This window comes from Hippoglossus stenolepis, chromosome 23 (genome assembly GCF_022539355.2).
Source record: "Hippoglossus stenolepis isolate QCI-W04-F060 chromosome 23, HSTE1.2, whole genome shotgun sequence".
Lineage (NCBI taxonomy): Eukaryota > Metazoa > Chordata > Actinopteri > Pleuronectiformes > Pleuronectidae > Hippoglossus > Hippoglossus stenolepis.
The window spans coordinates 13,809,314-13,831,989 of record NC_061505.1 but is presented as its reverse complement, the minus strand read 5'-3'; the positions used below and the strand labels follow the sequence as shown (position 1 = coordinate 13,831,989).

The 22,676-nt window shown below is 42.0% G+C and overlaps 1 protein-coding gene across 5 annotated transcripts in view; it reads left to right on the top strand.

The window, feature by feature from the left end:
- The window catches only part of afap1 (actin filament associated protein 1), a 96,182-nt gene extending 74,149 nt beyond the window's left edge, over nucleotides 1-22,033 (top strand). For 2 of the 5 annotated variants that reach the window (XM_035148195.2, XM_035148192.2), the window contains exons 7-18: nucleotides 498-584; nucleotides 1,938-2,013; nucleotides 7,391-7,543; nucleotides 9,257-9,468; nucleotides 10,019-10,164; nucleotides 10,915-11,029; nucleotides 12,224-12,466; nucleotides 15,093-15,222; nucleotides 17,069-17,233; nucleotides 18,001-18,191; nucleotides 18,345-18,512; nucleotides 18,894-22,033. In XM_035148195.2, the coding sequence (XP_035004086.2) occupies nucleotides 498-584; nucleotides 1,938-2,013; nucleotides 7,391-7,543; nucleotides 9,257-9,468; nucleotides 10,019-10,164; nucleotides 10,915-11,029; nucleotides 12,224-12,466; nucleotides 15,093-15,222; nucleotides 17,069-17,233; nucleotides 18,001-18,191; nucleotides 18,345-18,512; nucleotides 18,894-18,920 (1,713 nt within the window). In that variant the 3' untranslated portion in view covers nucleotides 18,921-22,033. The remainder of the gene's footprint in view (nucleotides 1-497; nucleotides 585-1,937; nucleotides 2,014-7,390; nucleotides 7,544-9,256; nucleotides 9,469-10,018; nucleotides 10,165-10,914; nucleotides 11,030-12,223; nucleotides 12,467-15,092; nucleotides 15,223-17,068; nucleotides 17,234-18,000; nucleotides 18,192-18,344; nucleotides 18,513-18,893) is intronic. The other 3 variants (XM_035148193.2, XM_047338846.1, XM_035148197.2) reach the window with 3 other exon arrangements.
- Nucleotides 22,034-22,676: the final 643 nt, after the last annotated feature.

Genomic DNA, 22,676 nt, shown 5'->3' with positions numbered 1-22,676 from the left:
CATTCACCCCTAGTAGACCTTATTACATAAGGATTCCGCGGACGTAGTAAAACTGTGGTGTCTAATGTGTGTAGCAGACACCCCCACCCCTCCACCAGGCCCTGCCACACATGCATGCGCGCACTCTTCCCCCTCTTGGTCGTCCACTGCATGGGCTGCATTGCCTCATGATCCCTTGGCTGCAATTCAGTAGCATGATGGAATATGAGAGAGGAGGGAGTTCACCATACATGTGGCCTGCATTACCCAAGGCATGCCGTCTAGGCTGAAGGAATGAGCTGCTTAATTATGTGGCAACGGTGTGAGGAAATATTTTAGGATTTCTAAATAAGGGATCCACCCATGTGTCGGGATCATGGTGTGGACCGAACATTCCACCGGCGTGGCTGCATATAAATTGAAATCCCTCGGTGGTGATCAGCACGTGTCGACTTTCCACTTGTTTAATGTGAATGGCAGCCTTGTTAGCCAACGCTGTATTTCTTTATGTCTTCTAGGTGATGCGAGAGGTCTGTGTTAATGGAAGTGTAGACTTGGATGGGGCTGGATCTGGATCGCCTGTGCACAGACCTGAACTGGAAAAGGTAATACACTCTTACACTGATATTATTATTACTAACATCATTTTTATACACTTATATTTGTTATTCATATATATATATTTACATTCCCTGCATCCATGAAGCCACAAATGTAGGTGTTACTGTGAATTTTCTCTGGTTTAATTGTCCACGTCTGTGAGGAACTGTGTGTGATCAACATTTTGTACTATATCCATCTCATAATACCTCCTTACAGTTTTGACTTGATTGATCAAATCATTTTTTGGACCACTTCAGGTCGGCCAAGTACAATACGAACATTTTAACACGTTTGCGATGGCTTTTTACACATTTGCACGTGTGATTCTGTCGCCTTGAGGAATGCAAATGCAGGATTAACTCTTCTTTTAGCTCTGCTTTTGGTCTCCTCCGACTCCTGAGGGAAATATTAGGCTCTGCATCTGCTAAATGTCCCATTATGTTCACCAGCTGGTCGGTCATTTGATCATGGGTGGGCAGTGTAGAGTAGGTTTATAAGAGCTTTGCCTATTGGTGCTGACAATTAAGGGTTGATAGGAGCAGTGAGACTGAAACTAAATGGTTCAATTTTGGGTCGTCAAACCAAGATAATGAGCTGAAAGATGCTAAAGTGGTCTCAGGGCCAATGTCACTCAGAGCTGATAATCATTTGTGTGTTTGGCACTATGATCAACTTATTTTAATACATATTACAGATGGATATTTGTAGAATTGTTACTGTAGACCACAGTAATTTCAGATTTGATAAAGAGCTGTCAAATCCCAACCCCATTCTGTACCTTGTTCACTCAGATACAGTTGTCGTAATGACTCTGGGTGGATTATGCTGGAGTGGAAAAACATTTGTAAATATATCTTAATTCCATAGGGACCTCTTTTTATGGTGTAATCAAACACAATCACACTGGGCAGTAAAAGCTGTTTGCCAAATAACTTTAAAGGGAAAATGTAGGATGCTGAAGGGAAAACTGTGCGTTATTGGTTTTCTTTTGGGACAAGCAGGTAAAATAGCCAATAATGCAAGAGACGTACTGTGCCCAGCACATATGTGTATGCATGTATAAATGTAGCTACGTGTGTTTAGTGGTGGAAAATGAGCCATATTAGAGGCTCTTTAATGACAAACCGCTCCCAACTTGGCACAGCAGACACAAGCACAGCCTAATTATTCATCTATAACATGTTGCAGATGCCTTTAAGGGATTTATTTTACGATGTACAATGTAAGTAGACAGCTGTGTTTGTGTGTTAATGCCTTGGCCGACCTGTCTTTTCTTCAGAAACGTACAGTTTTGATCACTTTGTTCCTTCTCGTGCATCCGTTCTTCTTTTTCTGTGCGGTCTTCCTGTGGCCAGAAGGCATCCTGTGACAGGCCGAGCTCCGACGGAGAGGCGGTCCACGAGAACGGACACAGCGACTGCAAGGACCAAGGTGAGACTCGCCAGCAACAACAACCAAATGATCTGTAACCTTTTTTTCTTGGATATGAAACATCTGCTGCCAACATACGTCTTTCATTTACATCCAGTTTCGGAAACACAAACTGTCCTGGGAAAATCCCTTTCTGCTTTGGGCAGTGAGCAGCAGTGAAACACCACGGTGACGTAAGATGGTGCTAGTATATCGACCACAGTGTTTAACTGACAATCCAAATGAATTGTAGCAGGGTTTCCCCTTGTTTCATATCAGTGGCAGAAATTACACTCTCATAAAATTAACCTGACATTTATTGAAAAAGTGCAGAGGCACTAAATTGTTAAATAATATCCCTCATATCAGTATCAATAGTGTGTTGAGCTAACCCGCTCAAAATGTAATGATAAAGGAAAGAGGAAGCAAGTACTACTTTAAAACATAATAATAATACAAATAATGAATACACAGTAAGTGAATAGAACAACTGAGAGGTGTGTGTGAACTCCTTGGGTATGCAGTTACTATATATACTGTATATTGTATAGTGTCTGTGCTGCACAAACCTTCCTGTACAGCAGGGTCATTTTCGATTTTTATATTATCCTTCAATAGCCTTTTTTAATTGTTGAACACATATGTCACAGCAACATCTCTCATACGATGGCTGGGGCTGCTTCTCTTTGGCGAAGCCTCTGATGTCAGATGGTAGTGATGATTATGCAACTCACTTGGCTTTAGCTCAAACTAATCGCCACCTTTGGTAGAGCAGTGCACGGCTTGCAATCAATGCATCAACAAGAAAATAAGAGTCTGTGTATCTGTCTTGGAAAGTGCATTTCCTTGGCTTGACAGTTGCGGTGATGCTTGTCAGCGATCACATGTCATAGCTATGGGTATGTTACACAAACACTGACAGTGGCTGGAAATAAAGATGGCCGACATGTCTCTACTTCCTTCCCCTTTCCAGAAATCAGGCCAGAATATCATCCCACATCAGTGATGTAATTTGGGTCTGTGCAGTAGTGATTGCGGTAGCGAGTTCGATACATGAGCTCAATCAAACAATCATGAGTCAGTCTACACTGTCAATCATGGCGTTTGAGTCAGATTTTATAGCATCTAAATCACTAATTAAAGCCAAACTTACCAGAAAGATGAAAACGTGAACACACATCAGTCTAGAATGGTGATCTTTTAAAATGTTTTATTGAAGGTGTGCTTTGGCCCTTGTCCCATCCGATAATATGGAAAAGGCATGTTTCATGACCTATACTGCAGCCAGCCACCAGGTGGTGCACAGGACATTTTGGCTTCACTTTTAGGGAGCTGTCAAGTCGTCCATCTTTATGCACAGTCTATGGAGCTGACAGGCATACAGCTGGAGGGACCACCCTGAAGGACATGTTACTCGACTGCTTTTATTTTCAGTCAGGAACAAAATTTATTGTTGTCATGAGCGTTTTTTAGTATTTCTGATCTGAGTTGCTATTTTTGTATTTATGAATTGTCTCCTGGGCCATATACAGCCGGCAGCCAGACACCCTCCATAACCCCCAGCCCTGCTTCACAGTGATGTGACCAGGTTCTGTCATCAGTTGTTGATAAAAATGGCAAGTCTGCCGTCTCCTTTATTTCAGATTATTTCTTGTCCGCGTCTAAAAACTTTAATTAATTAATTAGTTAGTCACAAATGTAACCTCCTACTGTATGTAGAATCTCAGCTCCTTTCCCGTTTGCTCTGATTTTATAAATGCCTGATCATTTCCGTGAGACATCACAGTTGACTTCCTAATTGCCGAAGTTTATTAATGTGAAAGCATCCAGGAATATAAAAAATCCTTTAGGAAGAGCCCGACAGCCTGATTCACCTGGAAATTGCAGACAGAGATGAAGGGAGGAAAGGGGGTCGGGAGTTGTGTCACTTGTGTGTTATGTTCCAACATCTGTGAATAGTTAGGTGTTTTCGGAATGAAATCCCCATCATAAAACACTACATTCGTCCAGCACCATTAATTGTATGACTAAAGCACTATACAAAACAAAATGATAAGTTAAATGAAGTGTACGACATTATCAGTATTTGTATCTTGGAGCCAACGAAAAAATGTTCCTCAAATTGGACCCAGTTCTAAATCCCGGGGATATCACTGATTTCTTTCCCTCTCCATCTGTCTCATAATTCAGAGGAGTGCTCAAAAGGCTAGCCTTTAACAATAATGCATGAAGCATGAAAAACGAGCATTTGGATTTATTTAACATGGTTTTTACACAGAGATGGTCTTCCCCTGCAGAACTCCACGCCAAAGCAAAGTGATTCAGGCGAAAAAGTTTCTGATTATTTACCGTTTGTTTGCTCAGCAGGCGAATTTCCTCTGGGAGATGAATGTCATTTTACTTGTCAGCTCAGTTATTTGCATTGTCAACTAAAATTTTACACTTATTTTTTCTCCTTGGTGAGATTGGTTCACTTTTCCAACATTATGTCTGAAACCGATTTCCCACCAGCTGTTAATTTCAAATCTCCGACCCAGTTTTGTTTTTATGGAGGCAGCACAGAGCTGTGATTCATGGATATGCTTGTGTAAGTCATGATGAAACTTTGGGGAGGGTAGAAAGAGGATCTGCGATGATGGCCCACATGTGTTCATGCAGTCATATGAATTGGTTGGTTACTGCAGCATGAACCTTTCTGGCCTGGACACGTGATTCAGTGTGAAGTTAGTTGACTGTCTCATCCTCCCAGTGTGCGTACACAGTATGCATCTTCAGAGAGGGACCAAGTCAGAAGTGAAGTTGTGTCATATTCTAACCTTTTATAGCTGATGCAGGTTCTAGAGCAAAAACACATTTACCGATGCTGGGACTGAAACTGATTTCTGTCTTCTTAAGTTTTGTGGTCTGAATATAGGTCAATTGTTCTGGTTGAGCTTGAGCTGCACAACCTCAGATTGAACTTTCACCTGCTGCCCATGATTTAGGGGATTTTGGATGTAAGAAATATATCTTTTGGCTTTAAAGTAAATCACTTTAGTTATTTGTCTTTCCATTACTGATGGTTATTATGCTCCGATGTGATGTCGTCTCAGCCAAGCTCAGATTACACAAAAATCATGATAACTGTCTTTGGTAGAATAATGTTTACTTATTGCTATGGCAACATGGTGAAATATTAAAATACAGGAATAGTTCATCATTTAGTGAAATGCTCTTCTTAGATGAGAGTTAGATGTTAGATAACACTAACTTAGATATCACTCTAGCAGTTAGCCAATAAGCTTCAAGAATCTTCCTACCAGCACCTCTGATTAACACGTTATATGTCATTAATTTGATCCGTAACAAAACCAGGGAAGTGAAGGAGAAAAGCTGTGTCCCAGTTCAGGGGCTGCTTTCTTTGGGGTCAACGCTTGGCTGAACCTAAATTAGATGATTTGGTCGACAGAGGATCTCTGTAATTTTCATCACCACCTTGTCCTGCCCTTATTGCTGTCGCCTAGCAACAGAGCTGCAGTTTGACATGACGGTTGATATGTTAATATGCGTACCATTAGCTGTTGGGTGGAGTTGAAGCATGATACTCTAATCGTCGCTTGCTGTCGCCATTACCTCTTCGGAAAATGGTTCGAAGGATCCACTCGTTGGAGCCTTTAGAAACTTGGGGATGGAAGGATGCATTCGTCTGGTGCATTTGAGGGAGCCTTCGAAATGGGAAAGTGGCTGCATCAGTCTTCAAATGCAGCCGCCCGTAGGGTGTGGACCCTGAATTGAGACACAGCTTATGTTTTGGCTGCCGGCGACAACTTCGTTAAGTTACTTCTAGTTGCCTGTTAACCTCACTGGGACAGCAAGTCTTCAGAAGTTCGGTCAACAATTCCACACTTGAAATGTATCATGTCATTGGAGGTGATTTAGTACATGTCAGTTCCATTCTTCAGTTCATTTGTGGAACCATCATCGAGTAAAGACATCAGATCTATCGCAGATCTCTCTTCAACCGCTCTCCTCGTCCTTCAGTCATTCCTCCTCCTCATTCATCCTCCGTCTCAGCATCATCAGCCACATTCTTTCCGAGGCTGGTAACATAAAGTTCTGACTTACTGGAACCGAATTTACCTGCTACTCGTCTCCCGAAGAGAAAAATATTAATTCCTCCTTGAGGTTCGAATCGCTTTCACATCTGTGTGTCTGCTTTCCACCTCAGGCCTGCGTTGTGTGTGTGACGTGTGTGACGTGTACTCTTTTTTTTTTTACGAGAAAAACCCTGCGACTGAAATTGAGCAAAGACGGGCTTCCTATTTAATTAAGGCCGTCGCCATGGCAGTTGTCACATCATATCTGGGAAGGCAAAACGCAATACGGAAAAAATGTGGAAACAGAAGCTCGCGAGGCCCAAAAACAATTGAGTACAAAGAGTTGTCATTAGCGTATCAGTTCAGATTACTGTTTATTAGTTCACTTCGGCTAACAGCTGATTTGTGCAACACAGAGACACTATGGCAGTTCAAACCAACTCTGGTGATCATATACAGCATATCACTGCGTGTGCATGTAGAATCGCTCCAGACACTCTCTCGGCATGATGACATCAGTTGAGGGGAATGCTTTGTATTTTTCTCCCCCAGTTCTTCTCCGCTGTCTGTTTTGCGTCAATGTCTGGCGTTTGAGATCTTCTTTTTTCTGTCACAATTTTTGACAACTCTTTTCTTCTTCTTTCTTTCATTTTCTTGCCTTGAATCTCTCCCTCACACACACACACACACACACACACACACACACACACACACACACACACACACACACACACACACACACACACACACACATTCAAATGCACCGCAGACCACAGTATCTTAAAACAGTGAGCCAAGCAGAAGCTATTTTCCCCCTTTAAACAGACAGACAGATGTAGGGACTCAGACATAACCTCTTAAGACCTGGCTTACTTGACTTTAGCCCTCCCTCCAGCAGAATGTGCACTGTCATTCCTCTCGCTTTCTTTCTCTCTGGATGGAAACTAGGCCAGCTCCGAGCAGCAGTGGGGGATGCTGGGATTGCAGACCGAGCCTAATCCACCAACAAAGAGCCTTTGAACCCACAAGGGTCTGATTAAACCCAGTGCAAGTGATTCCTAACTCATGGTTGTTTATAGTAGAATCTAAGGTTGCTCTTTCTTCCTCTCCTCTCTTTATTACAGCATTGCAAAAGCAGCCAAACATAATTGCATCAACAAAAATGACCTTGTAACAGCTCCCTCGCTAATTTCCCCTGATTAGATAATGATGGCGAGGCACATTAAGTCTGCGGGAGTCCTCCGGAAAAGGACATCAGTGTTTTACTAATTTCCCCTTCGTTGTGAGTAGTTAAATCCACGATCTCTGTCTCTTTGTCTCAGGAAAAGGGAAGAAGAACTCAAAGTCGGAGCACAAGACAGGGACGGTGGGGAAGGGTGCAGGGAAGAAGATTACTAAGATCATCGGCCTGGGGAAGAAGAAGCCGTCGACGGATGAGCAGACCTCGTCGGCAGAGGAAGACGTACCCACATGTGGTGAGAGGAAGGCACTGAAGTTATTATCCTAAACGCATCAGTGGTTTAACTAAAAACCGGAATAAAAATTACTTTCATTGCCTCTGCCCAGGCGACACCCAGTGGCCGGAGGCTTTATGTTTTGGGTTGTAGGTCACATTTTGTGATGTTTATGAGGTCACTGGGGCTTCATAAAGCTCACGTTTGGCCTTGTGAGTATGATATCTCAGGATCTCCTAAAGAAGATCCTTTCAAATTTGGTGAAAATGTTCACTTGGAAGCAAAAATTAATGGATTTGATTTTGGTGGCCAAATGTCCAAAGTCAAGTTCACTATGACCTTACGAAACACATTTTTGGTTGTGTAAATGCAACATCTCAGGAACACCTTGTGGCAATTTCTTCAACTTGGTACACTGGTACAAATGTTAATTTAGACTCTTGAGTCTGCCTTTTGGTCTTGACATTTTGACCAGTTAGACTCAAAGATAAACTGATTAGATTTCAGTGGTCAAAGGTCAAATATGTCGTGAAAATAAATAATGTAGACTGAAACTGTACTGGTTGGTGGAAGCAGAGAACCGCAGGGCTGTATTTCTATTAAACTTTGAGAGGTTGTTTTTGTGGTAATTACCTTGAACCATGTAGAGCCTATTCTGCACTTTTCCTACAATTTGTCATGCCCCTTGTGAATTAAGTGCGTCATTAGCACCTTTCAACATTCATTAGTATGTGGAATCTGTGCTACCACACTACCTGAATGTTTTGTACCCAATAATGGGCTTTCAAGGATCAAGGATATCTTTACTATCCACAAGGGGCAACTTGATGTGCAGTCAGCAGTACTCACACGTCCGTCAGTCAATTAGGTGTCGACAAACAAATAATAAAAAAAAATGAGAACACACTACACAACCAGTGGAAAAGGTCCTGTCACAAATCAGGCTGCTGAGCTACGACAAAAGAGGGAGAAGCACCCAACACAACGCACGGAAGAACGATTTATCTAAACAAAAAAGGGAATAAATCTGAGTTGATTTGGTTGATAGCTCAGGGGGTTAGGGTTAGTTGGAGGTGTCTGGACAAAAATGCCACTGAGGTCCACATCCTCTGGAGGGTTGAAAAAAACATGTTTCCAACCCCTGCTTATGACCCTCTACCACGCTCACCCCCGGCATCAGCAAAGAAAGCAGATGCACACACCAAATCCGCAGATACCCAGGGTGGAGAGGGACATCACACTCTTCCGTCCATCCTGAAATCATCTTGATAATTTGTGTGTTGGGCTGATAAGTCGCCTATGCATGCATGCACCAGCGTTGGCCTTTTGCAAGAGGTATTATAGGAACATGCTTTAAAGGTTGAGTTGAACTCTGAAAGATAACCAGTAAAGATAATAGCAGGGAAAGACCAACTACCACAGTCTAAATGACGAAACTGGTATCAACTAGAATGGCACTCATTGGAATGCATACCTCCAGCATCAGTCTACTTAAATTCAATCAAACTGCACCAAATTACACATTTTTTCCATCAAGATCCACAAATTATTCTCTGGGAAATTGGTAAAAAAAAAGCCCTTTTATCGCAATGTTAAGGAAAGTGAAAAGAATATTGACTCCACCCCACCCTCCATCCTTTGTATGCAGTTTTGCTGACAGACAAACAAACAGACAGGGGGACATAACAGGTTGAATTGCCTCCAAAAAACGTTTCTGTGCTCTTGGATTGACAGGCTACCTGAACGTGTTGTCCAACAACCGCTGGCGGGAGCGCTGGTGCCGCCTGAAGGACAACCAGCTGCTCCTCCACAAGGACCGGGACGACCTGAAGAGCCACATCGCCTCTCTGCCGCTGCGAGGCTGCGAGGTCAGCCCCGGCCTCGACCACAAGCACCCCTTCGCCTTCCGCCTGCTCCGCAACAGCCAAGAGGTGGCGGTGCTGGAGGTAAGATTTGTCCTGGGAGTCGCTCTCATGTGGTTAAGTCCGCTGCTGAAACTACACTGTTAAACAGGGAATGAAGCAGAAATGCCTGAAACTGCATCAAAACGCAGCCACACTGCTTCAAGCAAACACTGCTCCTCATGTTTTCCTCTTTGTTCTTTGCCTTCCTCTCATGTGGTAAAACATCTCCACCCACCAGTGACTTATGCCTGTGTATTTGATGTTGTTGGTGGGTATGAACGTCCTCCATTTGCCGTTTTTGTTTTGATTCCCCCCCTCATGCAACACTCTGCTGGACATTTGCATCCATTTGTCTTCCCTGTTAAACCATATTGTGACCGAGCCTCTGATGGATGGTTCTTAAAACAAACCAGACAAGCTCCAGATTAAGTTATGTTGTCCTAGACTCTTATCGAACAGCTCCTGATTGAACTAAAAAGATTGAAAAGTTAAATTTTGGTTCTGTCTCCATTTTTTGTGCAGCCGTTGAAATTAACAGAACTTCCACACATGTTTAACATCATATGAACTGATATGGATTGAATTCCTCCAGGCTTCCTCCTCTGAGGAGCTGGGTCGCTGGTTGGGGGTTTTATTGGCTGAGACTGGTTCCACCACTGACCCAGCCACTCTGCACTATGACTACATCGATGTGGAGACCACTGCCAACGTCATCCAGCTGGCCAAGCAGTCCTTCTGGTGAGGGACACAATTTTGTCTTACTTTTTCTTTGTTTTAGTTGGTTTTCTTCCTTATGAGTAGCTTTTAAAAAGATGTTTTATAATTCAGGGTTTTCTGATCCAGTGAGATAAATATTATATTCCAGAACCAGATTAATTTGACCATTTGGATGTTCTAAAGTTATTCCAGGAGATTTTTGTGAAAAAAGGAAATATTGTGTATCATTATTATTTGGAGCAGGACTTAACAAGGTATGTTGTGTGCTACATTATTTAAAAGCAACAAATTATTTCATAAGAAAAATGCAGTTTTCTTGTGCTGTAGAAATAAAGAAAAGAAGAAGCAGTAAAGAGAAGGATATGATTTTTGCTCCACATCTTCATTTTAAAAACAAATAATTCTAAATGTGTATTTTTATAAGTTATTTTTTACTTCCCTCACTCCTTTTAAATTATATGTAGAATATATATAAAACAAAATATGCAAACAGAGAATTCAAACAACGTAGTGAACTGGATGGACACCAGTGGACTCAATTAAAAACTGAAGTGAAAGTTAGATTTAATTTTCTGTTTAATAATAAAATGTATTATATAGAGAATGAGAGTGGATGTAATTAGGTGCATTTTACAGCACTATTGTCAGTTACTGCTGTTAATCCATTTACAGTGTGTGAGCTCTGTTACATCGAATCTGAGGATATAGAGGCACTTTATTAAAGAGACACAGCTTCTTTCTTTTTTTTAATCAACCTTGGTGTATTGTCAGTTTCACCAGTAAGCGTGCTGTCTCACCTAACCCATACCTGGACAACCCAGTCAACGGCTACGCCTGTCCCACTGGAATGGCTCTGCATTATGATGATGTCCCCATTAACGGAATGGTAAGGACACATCTGTTCACTGGTGGTACCCATACACAGTAAAGCCATGTCCCAATTCAGGGAATGCGTCCTTCAGGCCGCATCCCCCTGGCCACATCATCCGTTCCTCATCATCTGTGTCGTATCCTCCATGCCTCCATGCCTTCCTTCGCGCCACATCCTTGGGGCTGCATCCTCCCGGCCAGAGTGTAGACGTCGGAGGGCAAACTAAGTTTACATGGTCTAGTCTTCAGAGGATTTCCCATTTGTTCACCCTTACTGTTGCATCGTTAGCTACTTAGAGCCGCTGCACTCACTGCAGCTCACCCGCCGGACAAAATAAAAACTGATAAAACTTGAGTAGCTCAGTACACAGGGAACTCTTTGAGTTGTTTTCTTCACAATTTTGCTGGAACTGTTGCTGTCTTTGCTCACTGCTTTTCACATATCTGCACATATACATCATTATCAGAATAGCTGTCATTGGTAAGAATAACTTAGCAATATAAGACTAGAACTAGACAAAAGAAATAACAAAAGTTCATTTTAAAAACTAGGTTAAACTTAAGATCGCGCTCCCCTCACCTCCCTTCCTCTTTTGGTTCTCTAAACCTCCTGACCCACAGAAAGACATTAGCATGTTAAATATTTAGTAGGCTCTTAATCTTTTGACTGAGTACTGATGCTAAAACCTGTAAAATCTTAGAGAAAAGATGTGGTTACGTAACGTGTGATTCGCTGGAGGTAAAAATGCTTCAGTTAAAGGGGAACTCCTGTGGTTTAATATTGTGCTTTCATCTCATTGGGCGACCGGTAAGAAACAGAAGCCTGATTTTTACAGCTCACGTGTGTGTCAAGCTCCAGAAAGCATTGTCTACGTTAATAATTCTCACTACATTTCCCATAATGCAATTGCAGATTTTACAAAGCTCCTCCAGAGTCACTGAAGATGTCAGAAATTGTTTTCAGAATAGTGGTTAGGAGAACAGAGAGAGTGTCCCCTTAATCATCATATATTATAGAAACACTTGTTTTGTTGTGTATTCAAACCATTTAGTGTAACTAACGTTAAAATGCTTCTCTTATTTCCTGATATTCTTACCACCTGTTATATAATGTTTCTCCTCTTCCGTCCTCTGCCTCTCCTCTACCTCTCCTCCTCTTCCTCCACTTCTCCTCTCCTCTGGCTTTGCACATTGCCTGATCTCACCCGAGGACCCCGAGGCGCTGCACTCCAGTCCCAGCACAGGGGGGCGCCAGCTGAAAGGGGAGATGCACTATGAGAATGCTGAACTCTACGATAACATGCCCTCACCCAAGCTGGCCTCTCGCTTTCCTCCCAAGCCTTCCTCCTCTCCTGCTTCCTCTTCCTCCAAGTCTGCCGGTCACTACAAAACCCCTGTTTCTAAAGTCTCCTCTAAACTCCTCCCTGCTACTAAAACTAAAGCCACTGCTCAGGTGACTAACACTCTGCTGCATCACACTAACCTCTTCTGCTTCCACTCTTATTTACTTGTACTCACCTTTCTAAAATTCTAAAAATAAGTTTTCCTTTTGTTGATTTGTAGGATACAATTTCAGTGATCCTCAGAAAATAAATGAACTGAAATATTGTGGCTTGAGTTGACATCGCATATAGGACCAGATAAAATATATATCACTAAAAGCTACCTGTCATCTTTGAAAGCTTTAGTGTCACAATTTCTTTGAACATGTGTTTGAAAAGAAACCATCTTACCATAAACCATATATTAGCAACGATCTTAATCTTTGATCATGTTAGAAATAACCTGTACTAATCAATATCCAGTTTTTAGTACAAGGAAAATTATGACCCATGCAATATTTAACATCTCCAGCTCCAGATTGTATTGCATGCCTGTGCTAACATTGTGCTAACAAAAAATTATTATGCTTTTTTATCAAGTAATACAAATAGTAGAGCCAAAGACAAGATAAGAGCAGCTTCACAGATTTCAGTGGATCTATCACACTGTACAAAAGCAGTAAAGAGTACATTGTTTAGGAAAAGTTATCATTTTGGAAAAGGTCAGCCAGCCTCAAATATACTACAATCTATAATATTAATGATAATAATAATAATGTTGCAAAGTGCCTCACAAAGGGGACAAATGAAAACAAGAATAGAAAACACCAAAGAGAACAAGCAAATGAAAACAACGTCATTTAAAATCAAACACAACAAACTATACAATACAAAATCAAAAGCTTTGCCCTGCGCTCAGCTCCTCCTTCACCACATCTGTCCAGTACAACGCTCACATGTCTGCTTTTGCTGCACCGACCCACCTGTCTGCCTCGCCTTCCATCTTCCCCTCACTTGTGAACAAGACCCTGAGATACTTCAACTGCTTCACTTGATCTGATTGATTCTTAATCCCTTATTCATAAGAAAAATATTTACTATTGCAGCTGTAAGTCTTCAAGTTTTTGTTGTTTGCCTTAGCAGCTCTCATCAAAGGGTTTTGAAATTAAGTTGGACCTTTACACCCTTCATGAACTTTTTGGAGCATCCCTTCAGATAAATGTTGAATTCTGAATTTCCTGATTTACATGCACTGAGAACGACTCTGCCGAGGGAAAGAGGATATTGAGTAAACTTTTCCTGCGGGAGCGTGTTTTGACTCACTAGGTAAGGTGTTGATGTTGGCCACCCACAAGTCCGCCTCTCTTTCCCATCAGCCTGTGAATGGTGTTCCCCTTCTGGTGTGGTTCTTAGAAATTGAATTCTAACCATGACAGGGCCTGAGACTCATTCCCGTGACCGGGCTTTGGAAGCACTGACCGTGTGCTACAGTTAGAGATGCTCCAGTCAAGCTTTTTACAGCTGATACCAATCTCTGATTTACTGTCAGTATGATATGAAACAGTTTTTAGGTCCAGTTCTGAAATAATTCCCCTGTAAAAGCCAGATTTTGCTCCTTGATTTGTGTCTGAACATATAGTTTGAGTATACTAGTATAGCATAAAATGTGTCCATGCCTGTGTTCAGTTGTCCCACATATTGTATTTCCTTCCTCCCCTTTACAATGAACATGGGCTGTGTGTGTAATTTATATTTTTACAGCCCTGCTCTAAGTAGCAGCTTTGCCTCGACGGCCTCATAAGTCACCGCATGGTGTTGTATGGAGCTCCGCCTCCTCCTCGCCACACCTTTGATGTGTGTGCCATGTGTGGCGTGTCCGAGGGGTGTTAACATTGCCTCTGCAACCACAAAGTACCGCTCGGCTATGAGGAGTTGACTTTCATCCAGCGAGGTGTACGGCAGGCGGCAGGCAGCAGGCCAAACTGTCTGCCACGTGCATCACGACAGTTAGATCAGGTTCAGGGCAACATGAAGACGAGCCAATAATAATAACAGCTTAGCCAAATGATAAATGAAAGTATTTAATCTGATTAATTAATTAATTAATCTTATATTAATTTAATATATATCAACTGATGTGTATATATATATATATGAAAAAACAATATGACAAAGATATTTTATTTTTCTAATTGTAATTAGATTTTTATCTTAACTTATAAAATGTAAACAACCAAATATATAGAAATTAAATGATTAAATAAACATAAAATGTTAACATTTCTCCATTGCTTATCCTGATGTAAACAAAACATGTTCATGTGTGTACAGCGTTTAAGCAAAACTCTAACACCTCTTTCCAATATTTACATTATAACAAAGAGCAAAGAACAAGGATCATGTGTGACAGGCATGTAACAGTCAAATTAAAACTACTATTTTTGTAAATAACATTTACGTTTATAGGTGCTGACCTCAGTTCGGCAACTCGTGTACCAGCTTGAGATGGTGTTAAAGTACATTCCCACACCACATGAATGCATCATAAGTAGCTGTCCTGGAATTTTAGCTCTCTGACTAAGCTTCCAATTAGAAATATGTATTTAATATGAAGACATTTCATATGTGGATTTTTTGTACAATTTTCAGGATAATAAGTGCATCTACATATAAGTCGTATGTGCAGTATTACACCGTCTTGAGGTATTTGACAGGTAATTTGATAAGTGTCCTTCCTCCTTGTTCTCTTCCCATCAGCTGAAGGGAAAGAAGGGTGCAGCGACCAATGGGGTGGCATCCAAACAGAAGGCGGAGCCAAAGAACCAGTCCAAGAAGAATGGAGTCAATGGGACCAATGGGACGGCCTCTCTGAAACGCAACAACTCCAGTAAGTGGGGAGAAATAAAAGAGTATGTCCACGAATCTGAATCATTTCCATTATGGAACTGAAGAGTTTATCATACGTGGACTGTAAAAACGAGGACAGTCACATTGTAATTTCTTCTTGAATCACTCTATTATCTTGGACAGTAACTACTGACAGCAGTCCATCTCTCTCAGTCAGTTCCTGTGCTGTAAGTGAGCAGCAGACAGTGTGTCTGGCTCCCCCAGACCCAGCCTCACCACCACTGATTGCTTTCTAGCAAAGCTCTGCTCCACAGCAATTTGGAAAATGCAGGATGTCCAAATTACAGTTGGTTTAAGTAAGGGAGGGGGTAAATAACTTGAAAACCTAAAAACCTATCTTTACCCTTGAGACGATTCGTGTGACGCACGTGGGCCAGACTCGAGGCCCCTGCCAGCGTCGGGGTCGCACTCATACAGACATGATAGCAGAGAGGGGGCCCACCTCACTGGAAGAGGGTGAATGTGGTCGTGTTAAACCCTGCGGTAGAAAGCACTTTTTGTTTTTTGCCTAATGTGTGAACGAGAAGGATTTAAACCGCGTGTGTAGCTTGTCTTCCTCCAAATGTCGGAATGGAAATAATTAAACATGTGTCATGTTGGAGTTAGAGTACGCCACACAGACCTCATGTTTCCAGTGTCAAATAGGGGTATTGAATTTGAAGATGTCAGCGTGGTTTGATTGAGTGATTCCTCAGGAGCAAAATCCTCGTGCTCACACACACACACACACACACACACACACACACACACACACACACACACACACACACACACGGTCCTGGTGTAATTCATGACTGCTCGAGGCTGTGGCTGTGGGATCAGTGGGTTTCTGGGCAGTTCAGGTCTCACCAGTGTCCTGGTAATAAAGGCTCTGATCTCTTCCTCCTGATGTCATGGAAAATGTCTTAATGCTGATGTCATGGGCAATGCACTGTCACACAGATGGTCTCTTTGTTTGTCTCACTGTGGGGCAGCATTGCAAAAATACCTGCACAAGAAAAACATGTAGTCAGAGCATCATATAGCCTGTAAATAAGCAGGCACTTTACCCAGATTAGCTTCCACGTAATTTGAAGGTAAAACTTAAAATTGCAAAACTGTGATGAAACTGTAATTGCACATAAAACCTCCAGTGTACTGTAATCCTGTTGCTCACAACAGGCAGCTCAGCTAAATGTCGCTAAAACTAGTCTTACGGAGAAAGAAACCGATCGGGAATGATCAGGCAGGTTTTATTTAAACCTCCAGCACAATTATTAAAATGTCTTCTGGTGAACGTGATTGTACGTGGATTATAAGCAACATCTCAGGTCCATTCGCTTTATGTTTAACTGGTTTGTATAATCTGTTGTACAACTTTTCTTGTTTCTCGGACTGTGCTACTTCAGTATAGTGACATTATAGTCTATTTAGTATAGCCGGTCGTCCACTAACCAAAGGGTCGGCGGCTCGATCCCAGTCCCCCATGTTCCGTGTGTGTCCTATAGGCCAAGATACTGAACCCCTAATTGCCCCTGACGGCTGTGCTGGCAGTGTGTAAGTGATGTATGATAAATAAATGCTGCACAGAGATGCTCTGTATGAATGTGTGTGTGAATAGGTAATGAGGTCATTTGAACTGCTCTCTCAAATGATCGTTAGACTGGTCTGTAGAGTAACTCTCAGATTATCTCTTAGTTTCATTTTATACAGGCTAAACATGTTGAGCAAGAGGAATGTTAAGTCTAAAACATGAACCAGTACTTCCTTGGACTGTTGCCTTCTGAGGAAGACTCACATTCTCGATTTTCTTTTTTGGTAAGTCACCCCAAATCTTTGTTGTGCAGATGCGGAGCAGTGCAAGTACGGGAAGAACCGCGTGGAGGCCGACGCCAAGCGGCTGCAGACCAAGGAGGACGAGCTGATGAAGAAGAAGCAGGAGATCAGGAGCCATCTGACGCAGCTGAAGAAGGAGAGGACAGACCTGCGCACTGCTGTGGAGGCCGCTGCCGGTGAGAGACACGGCCTTTCTGCTGAATACATACTCGTCATTAAACCAGTTGTGTCTGGAATTTAAAAGAAGCAGGAAGATAACATTTCAAGGGAAACTAGTGCAATGCCTGTTCTAAACCTGCGTGTTTGGAATGTTCTGTTCTCTTGTCCTGTGTTAATGCTCCAGAGCTACATCTTGCTACACATTGTCATTAGTGAGTCCTCCTCAACAGTTCTACAATATACAATCACTTTTTATTGTTTGTGTGCTGGACATTGTTTGCAGAGCTTTTTTATAAACAGTCTATGGTGCAGAGTGAAGTGTTCATCCTACCTGGTTTATCAGCAGTGACGATTTTATAATCAATGTTTTTCATAAAATTAAACTGAATTTCCTTTATGTTCATGTGTGTGGTTATACAGTATATGTAAGTTTAAATGATGTTCTTAACTGGTGTTATTTTGTGTGACCATCGACACAATCGTCTGACCCAAGTTCACAACTTTTCAAAATAAAAGCTCTGTAATCCAGCTCAGTCTAAAGCATTGCAGCAACAAACTAAAGTTTGTGCTTTTGCTTTGAAGACAAATTGCCAAACAGGAAGTTATTCTATGTACGTTGTCGCCATGCCAGGGATCAGCACCTGCTGCACCTGTGAATATATGTCTTAGTCTGATATGGTGAAATAAAAAAAAACATACTGTCAAAATGATCTGGCGGTAATTTTATCAGGTTTATCAAAGTGATAAATGTTCACATAGAAATTTCCCGCTCTTTGTCAATTAGGCAAACGTTCTCATGGTTCCCTGACGGAGCGGCTGAAGAAGGTGGAGGAGCAGTGCCGGCAGAAGGAGGAGGAGAGGGTGAACCTGGAGCTGGAGCTGACAGAGGTGAAGGAGAGCCTGAAAAAGGCGTTGAGCGGAGGGGTCACTCTGGGCCTCACCATCGAACCAAAAGCTGGCTCCTCTGGCCTCCAGGTCAGAACACCTCCGTTGTCTCCCGTGGTTTATTTGTGTTGCTTTTATTTGTTTCAAAAATCATCTACCATCTGCATCTACCACCACTGGCCGTCTAACTTTTCTCCATATGTGTGTGTGTGTGTGTGTGTCTCTGTGTGTGTGTGTGTGCAGTCACCAGCAATGCTGCGACGGACACAGGAGTCGTCTCCCTTCTCCAGCTGCGAAACCAGTGACACAGAGTCCTGCTCCCTGCCGGTCAACAGCGCGTCGCTGCTCCGCCGGCAGCAGGCTGGTCAGAAGGCGCCCACAGTTCGGGGACACGTCCTCAGGAAGGCCAAGGTCAGAGCTCACAAGCTGGACAGGGTCTAGAGCAGCGCTTCTGTCTGTAGTTGTGAAGTCAGACTTGATTAGAAGTGACTGTGAAGGTGTTGATCTTGGGGCTTTACTCAGGATCTGTAGGTTTTGAACAATCTTCACTCCCCCTTAAATCAATAGTTGAGGTTCTTTGATTGTTGATTTGTTTTGGCTAAACTCATTTTTCTGAGAATCTTGGTTCCTTTTCATTTTTTGATTAGACTTTAACGATATTTATTTACTTGATTGACGACTATTACAGTTTCACTGATGCCACTGATTGGGATGATTTTCTTGATTCTGAAAATCTGGTGAGCAAACTGTGATGATATCAACAAACTAAGCAGGTCTCTCTCTGTTTTGCAGGAATGGGAGCAGAAGAGCGGCACATAAACCACTCACCGCCTCACATCACTCTTTCTTTCATTCCTTTGTTTTCTTTTTAAAAATATTGTCTATATATTTATTTAAATTACAGTCCGAGAGTGTTGAGGAGGACACAGTCATTCACATGAACTAAACGAGGGGCTGCTTTTAGTATACTGTAAGTACCACAGCATACAGACATAGCAAACTTTTCCAACCCTTATTCTATCGAGCCTGCTTAGTAAACTAAGTTGTGCAACGTTTGTTGTCCGCTGCACTTTTCTTTTTTTAAGCAAACACCTTGTGTTGTTTTATTTCAATTCAGAATCTGTTCCAGCAGTTTGGCTTGAAAAGGATCTAAAGTCAAAACCAAGTATTTATTTGTAAATGTTTAAAGGAAATACTACCTTCCCTTTGTTTATTTATGTTGATATATTTAAAGTTTTTTTTTTTCTTTTGTAGCATTTGTGGCAAACAGAGGTCACGTTTTAAGGGTCAGAATAATCGTGACACACACCAGCTGAGAGTAACGGCACAGCTCCGTGCTAAAGGGCTATTTCAAGAAGCAGAATTCTCCTCAGCATCATTCAGATAACAGCCCCCTTATGAAACCACATTTAAATTCACTAGATCCATATTTTCATTTGGATCTGCACCAAATTATACTCATAGATATCAGTTTCCCTAAATGTCTGGGTTTTTTTTCATCAAAACTCATGAACGTTAAAGAAAGTGAAAAAATTCATGCAAAGCATCATGGAAAACCACATCCTGTGGCTGAACTATAGAAGCAGTTCAGGGAAACAGCATTTATGTGTATTCTGCAGTAATTCTGGATTTAAGGAGGATAAAACTTCTTTTGACAGAAGCTCACAATATTCTTTTTTTTTTAATTAGTCAATAAGTCACAGGTCCTGTTGGCCTAGATTCAAACTGAGGACTTAGTGTTCCATGCACAGGTGCCTACGGATACCGATTAAAATGTATTAATATATATTGGTAAAACGAAAATATAAATATTACCAAATATATAGAACTTAACTTAAGAAAATAAATTCTTATATATTAAATAAAATCCACATGATTTGTGCATGTAAAATAACAGTTCTCATTTCAGTAAAAATAAATCGTAAAGAGAGCGAAACAGTGCCCCCCCTCATTTAGAATTAACAGAAATACATTTCCCATTCATTTTCTCTATTGACGTTTCACAGAGAGTGAAGGAACTACACATCCCATAAACCATTGAAAAATATCCCTTTCCCAGTGTTTTGCTTCTTAAATTTAACCTTGTTGTTAATATAGTGTTACAATAAATTATAGTTTGTGTCTGTGTAGTGTAGTAACCTACTGCTAAGCTAGCTCTTGTCTTTCTCTTACTGATACAGTGCGACCCCCAGTGGACTGATTAGGAATAGCAGCTACTTTTATAGAAATGCAATTTATGTCTTTCTGTAATTTTCACACTTAGCAAAGTCATCCGGCGGGCCGAGCTGGACCCCCTGGCGGGCCGGATCCGGCCCGCGGGCTGTATGTTTGACACCCCTGATTTAGACGATCCGGTCATCTGGTACAAAGTTTAACTCTCTGACCTGTGATCCAGCCTCACATAAAGTTCTGGTTGTATTCGTCTAATGTCTGACATATTCAAAGAACATGATTTGGTTTGTGATCAGAGTGTCTTTCCTTGAATTCTGTCACTGTTTTTTTAGCAAATAATATTATTCAGTAGGAAATGGGTCCAAATAAAACCATTAGTAGAATAACATTAGATACAACTATTTGAACCGCGCCGCCTTAATTTTTACATCTATATTTTCTGGACCTGCAGGTTTGACTGAATAGGATTCGACGTGAAATTGTTATAATAGTGATTTATTCATAACAAATTCATATTCTGTATTGGCCCAGTTCACAAAAATACAATCACATCTCACCTCAACACAAAACCAACAGAACATGACGTCCGACCAATTAATGAAAACAAGTTAGCTATAAAGTAGTCAGACAGTAGCTGCAGCTTTAGCAAGCGACAGCTGTGAATGTCCATGTTAAAACAAAGCAAATGTAAATCGTTTGATTAATGGCTCACTACCTGCCAATAACTAAAACATGTGGTTTCCTTTCATAATCAGCCAGTGCAGCTTTAATCACACTGTCTTACAGTCACCTCGAGTAATTGTGCTTCTTGAAATAGCCCCTGAGTTTGACCATTGGATTGGATTTCTAACTCTGTGTGTGTGTGTGTGTGTGTGTGTGCGTGTGCGTGTGTGTCGGAAGGTTAGGTCAGGCCAGGCATGGGCGTGGCCACCCTTACATTTGGCGTTACCATCGGAAAAACTCAGAAACCTTAACTGACATGGCGACTCGCTCCTCTGAGCTCCAGTCCAGCTCCTGTGATCACACCACTGCTCGTGTGTGTGTGTGTGTGTGTGCGTGTGCGTGTGCGCGTGCGTCGTGTGTGTGCGTGCGTGTGTGTGTGTGTGTGTGTGTGCTTGAATGTCTGCAAGGCACATTCCAAACCCATCACAATACACTGACTGAAACAGGGATACTTGCTGTAAACTCTAAATCATCTTCTACGGAAGACTGTGACATCCTTAGACTCACACACACACACACACACACGCACTCATCACTTGTCAACGGTGCTTTCTTTGATAAATCCTTTTTGCTCGACTGCCTATGCTTTGCTGCCATGTAGATTGCTCTGTGCAGCACGCGGGGTGCTCAGTCTTGTACATATTGTCCTGTCCCCTTCCCGCCCTTCAGATGAGAGCCACACCGCTCTGCGAGCTGTAGAGAGTAGTTGGCACATCAGCATGGAGACGGGCGCGTAGGGGACTTGTGTCTACTAAGTGTTTAGCTGGTTGTGACCCCGTCAACTTGGCGGGGCGTGTAACCGAGCATGATGTCTGATGTCAGTCAATGTGAACCTGCTGTACATACAGTAGCTTGTGGGAGAGGGTGGGTGGGGGTGCGGGGGAAGGGGGGGTGAGTACGGATGCATGCATCAGTGTTTGTTTTTGCACCTTATATGTTTTCTACTCTTTTTTTTTTTTGTATATCTCAGACGGTCCCCACCTCGGTGACAGACACGCTTGTACATAAATGAAAAATAAACTCCTCTGACAAACCGCTCTCAGTGTGAGTGCTTCAATGGGGGGGCTGTGGAGAAAAACGAAATGTGAATATCGGGATTTCTTAACGTCTGCATTTCCGTGACATGTGAATTGATGGCGAGCTCCAGAGCAATGACGGCTCCTCCTGCTGTCCCCTCTCACAGCTGATTGGACAGAAGGGTATTGGTGCTGTGTGAAACAAATGTTAATAAAGTCATCAAACTGCTTGAGAGCTGAGATCTTGTGAACTAAAGTGCAATAGCTCCCTCTTGTGCTTGCTTGGTTAGATGAGTGTCTTTGAGGAGAGTGGTGACTTTGAGGTGTTCTGGTCCCAGTCAGCCGCCACTTGCATGGTGTATAAATGTCTCTCTGTGTCCTTGTCCTGTATAGAGGCTGTTGACTGGGGGCTCTTTCCTTAAGTCTGCATCCTTCTGAACGCTTGTCACATCTGCTGAGATGAACCAACACACTGTTTTTGGTGTGGGTGAAGTTTGGGGGAAAGGGAATCTGTTACTTGCTGTTGATTATTTTTAAATGTAGCTTTTTCTGTGGTTGTAGCACCTGAGTAAAAACATTTTTAATAAAATAAGAATTGAATAAAACAGACAAGAGTACTAATAGTATGACATTGTAAAATGATTATGGGCACTTGTAAATAAAA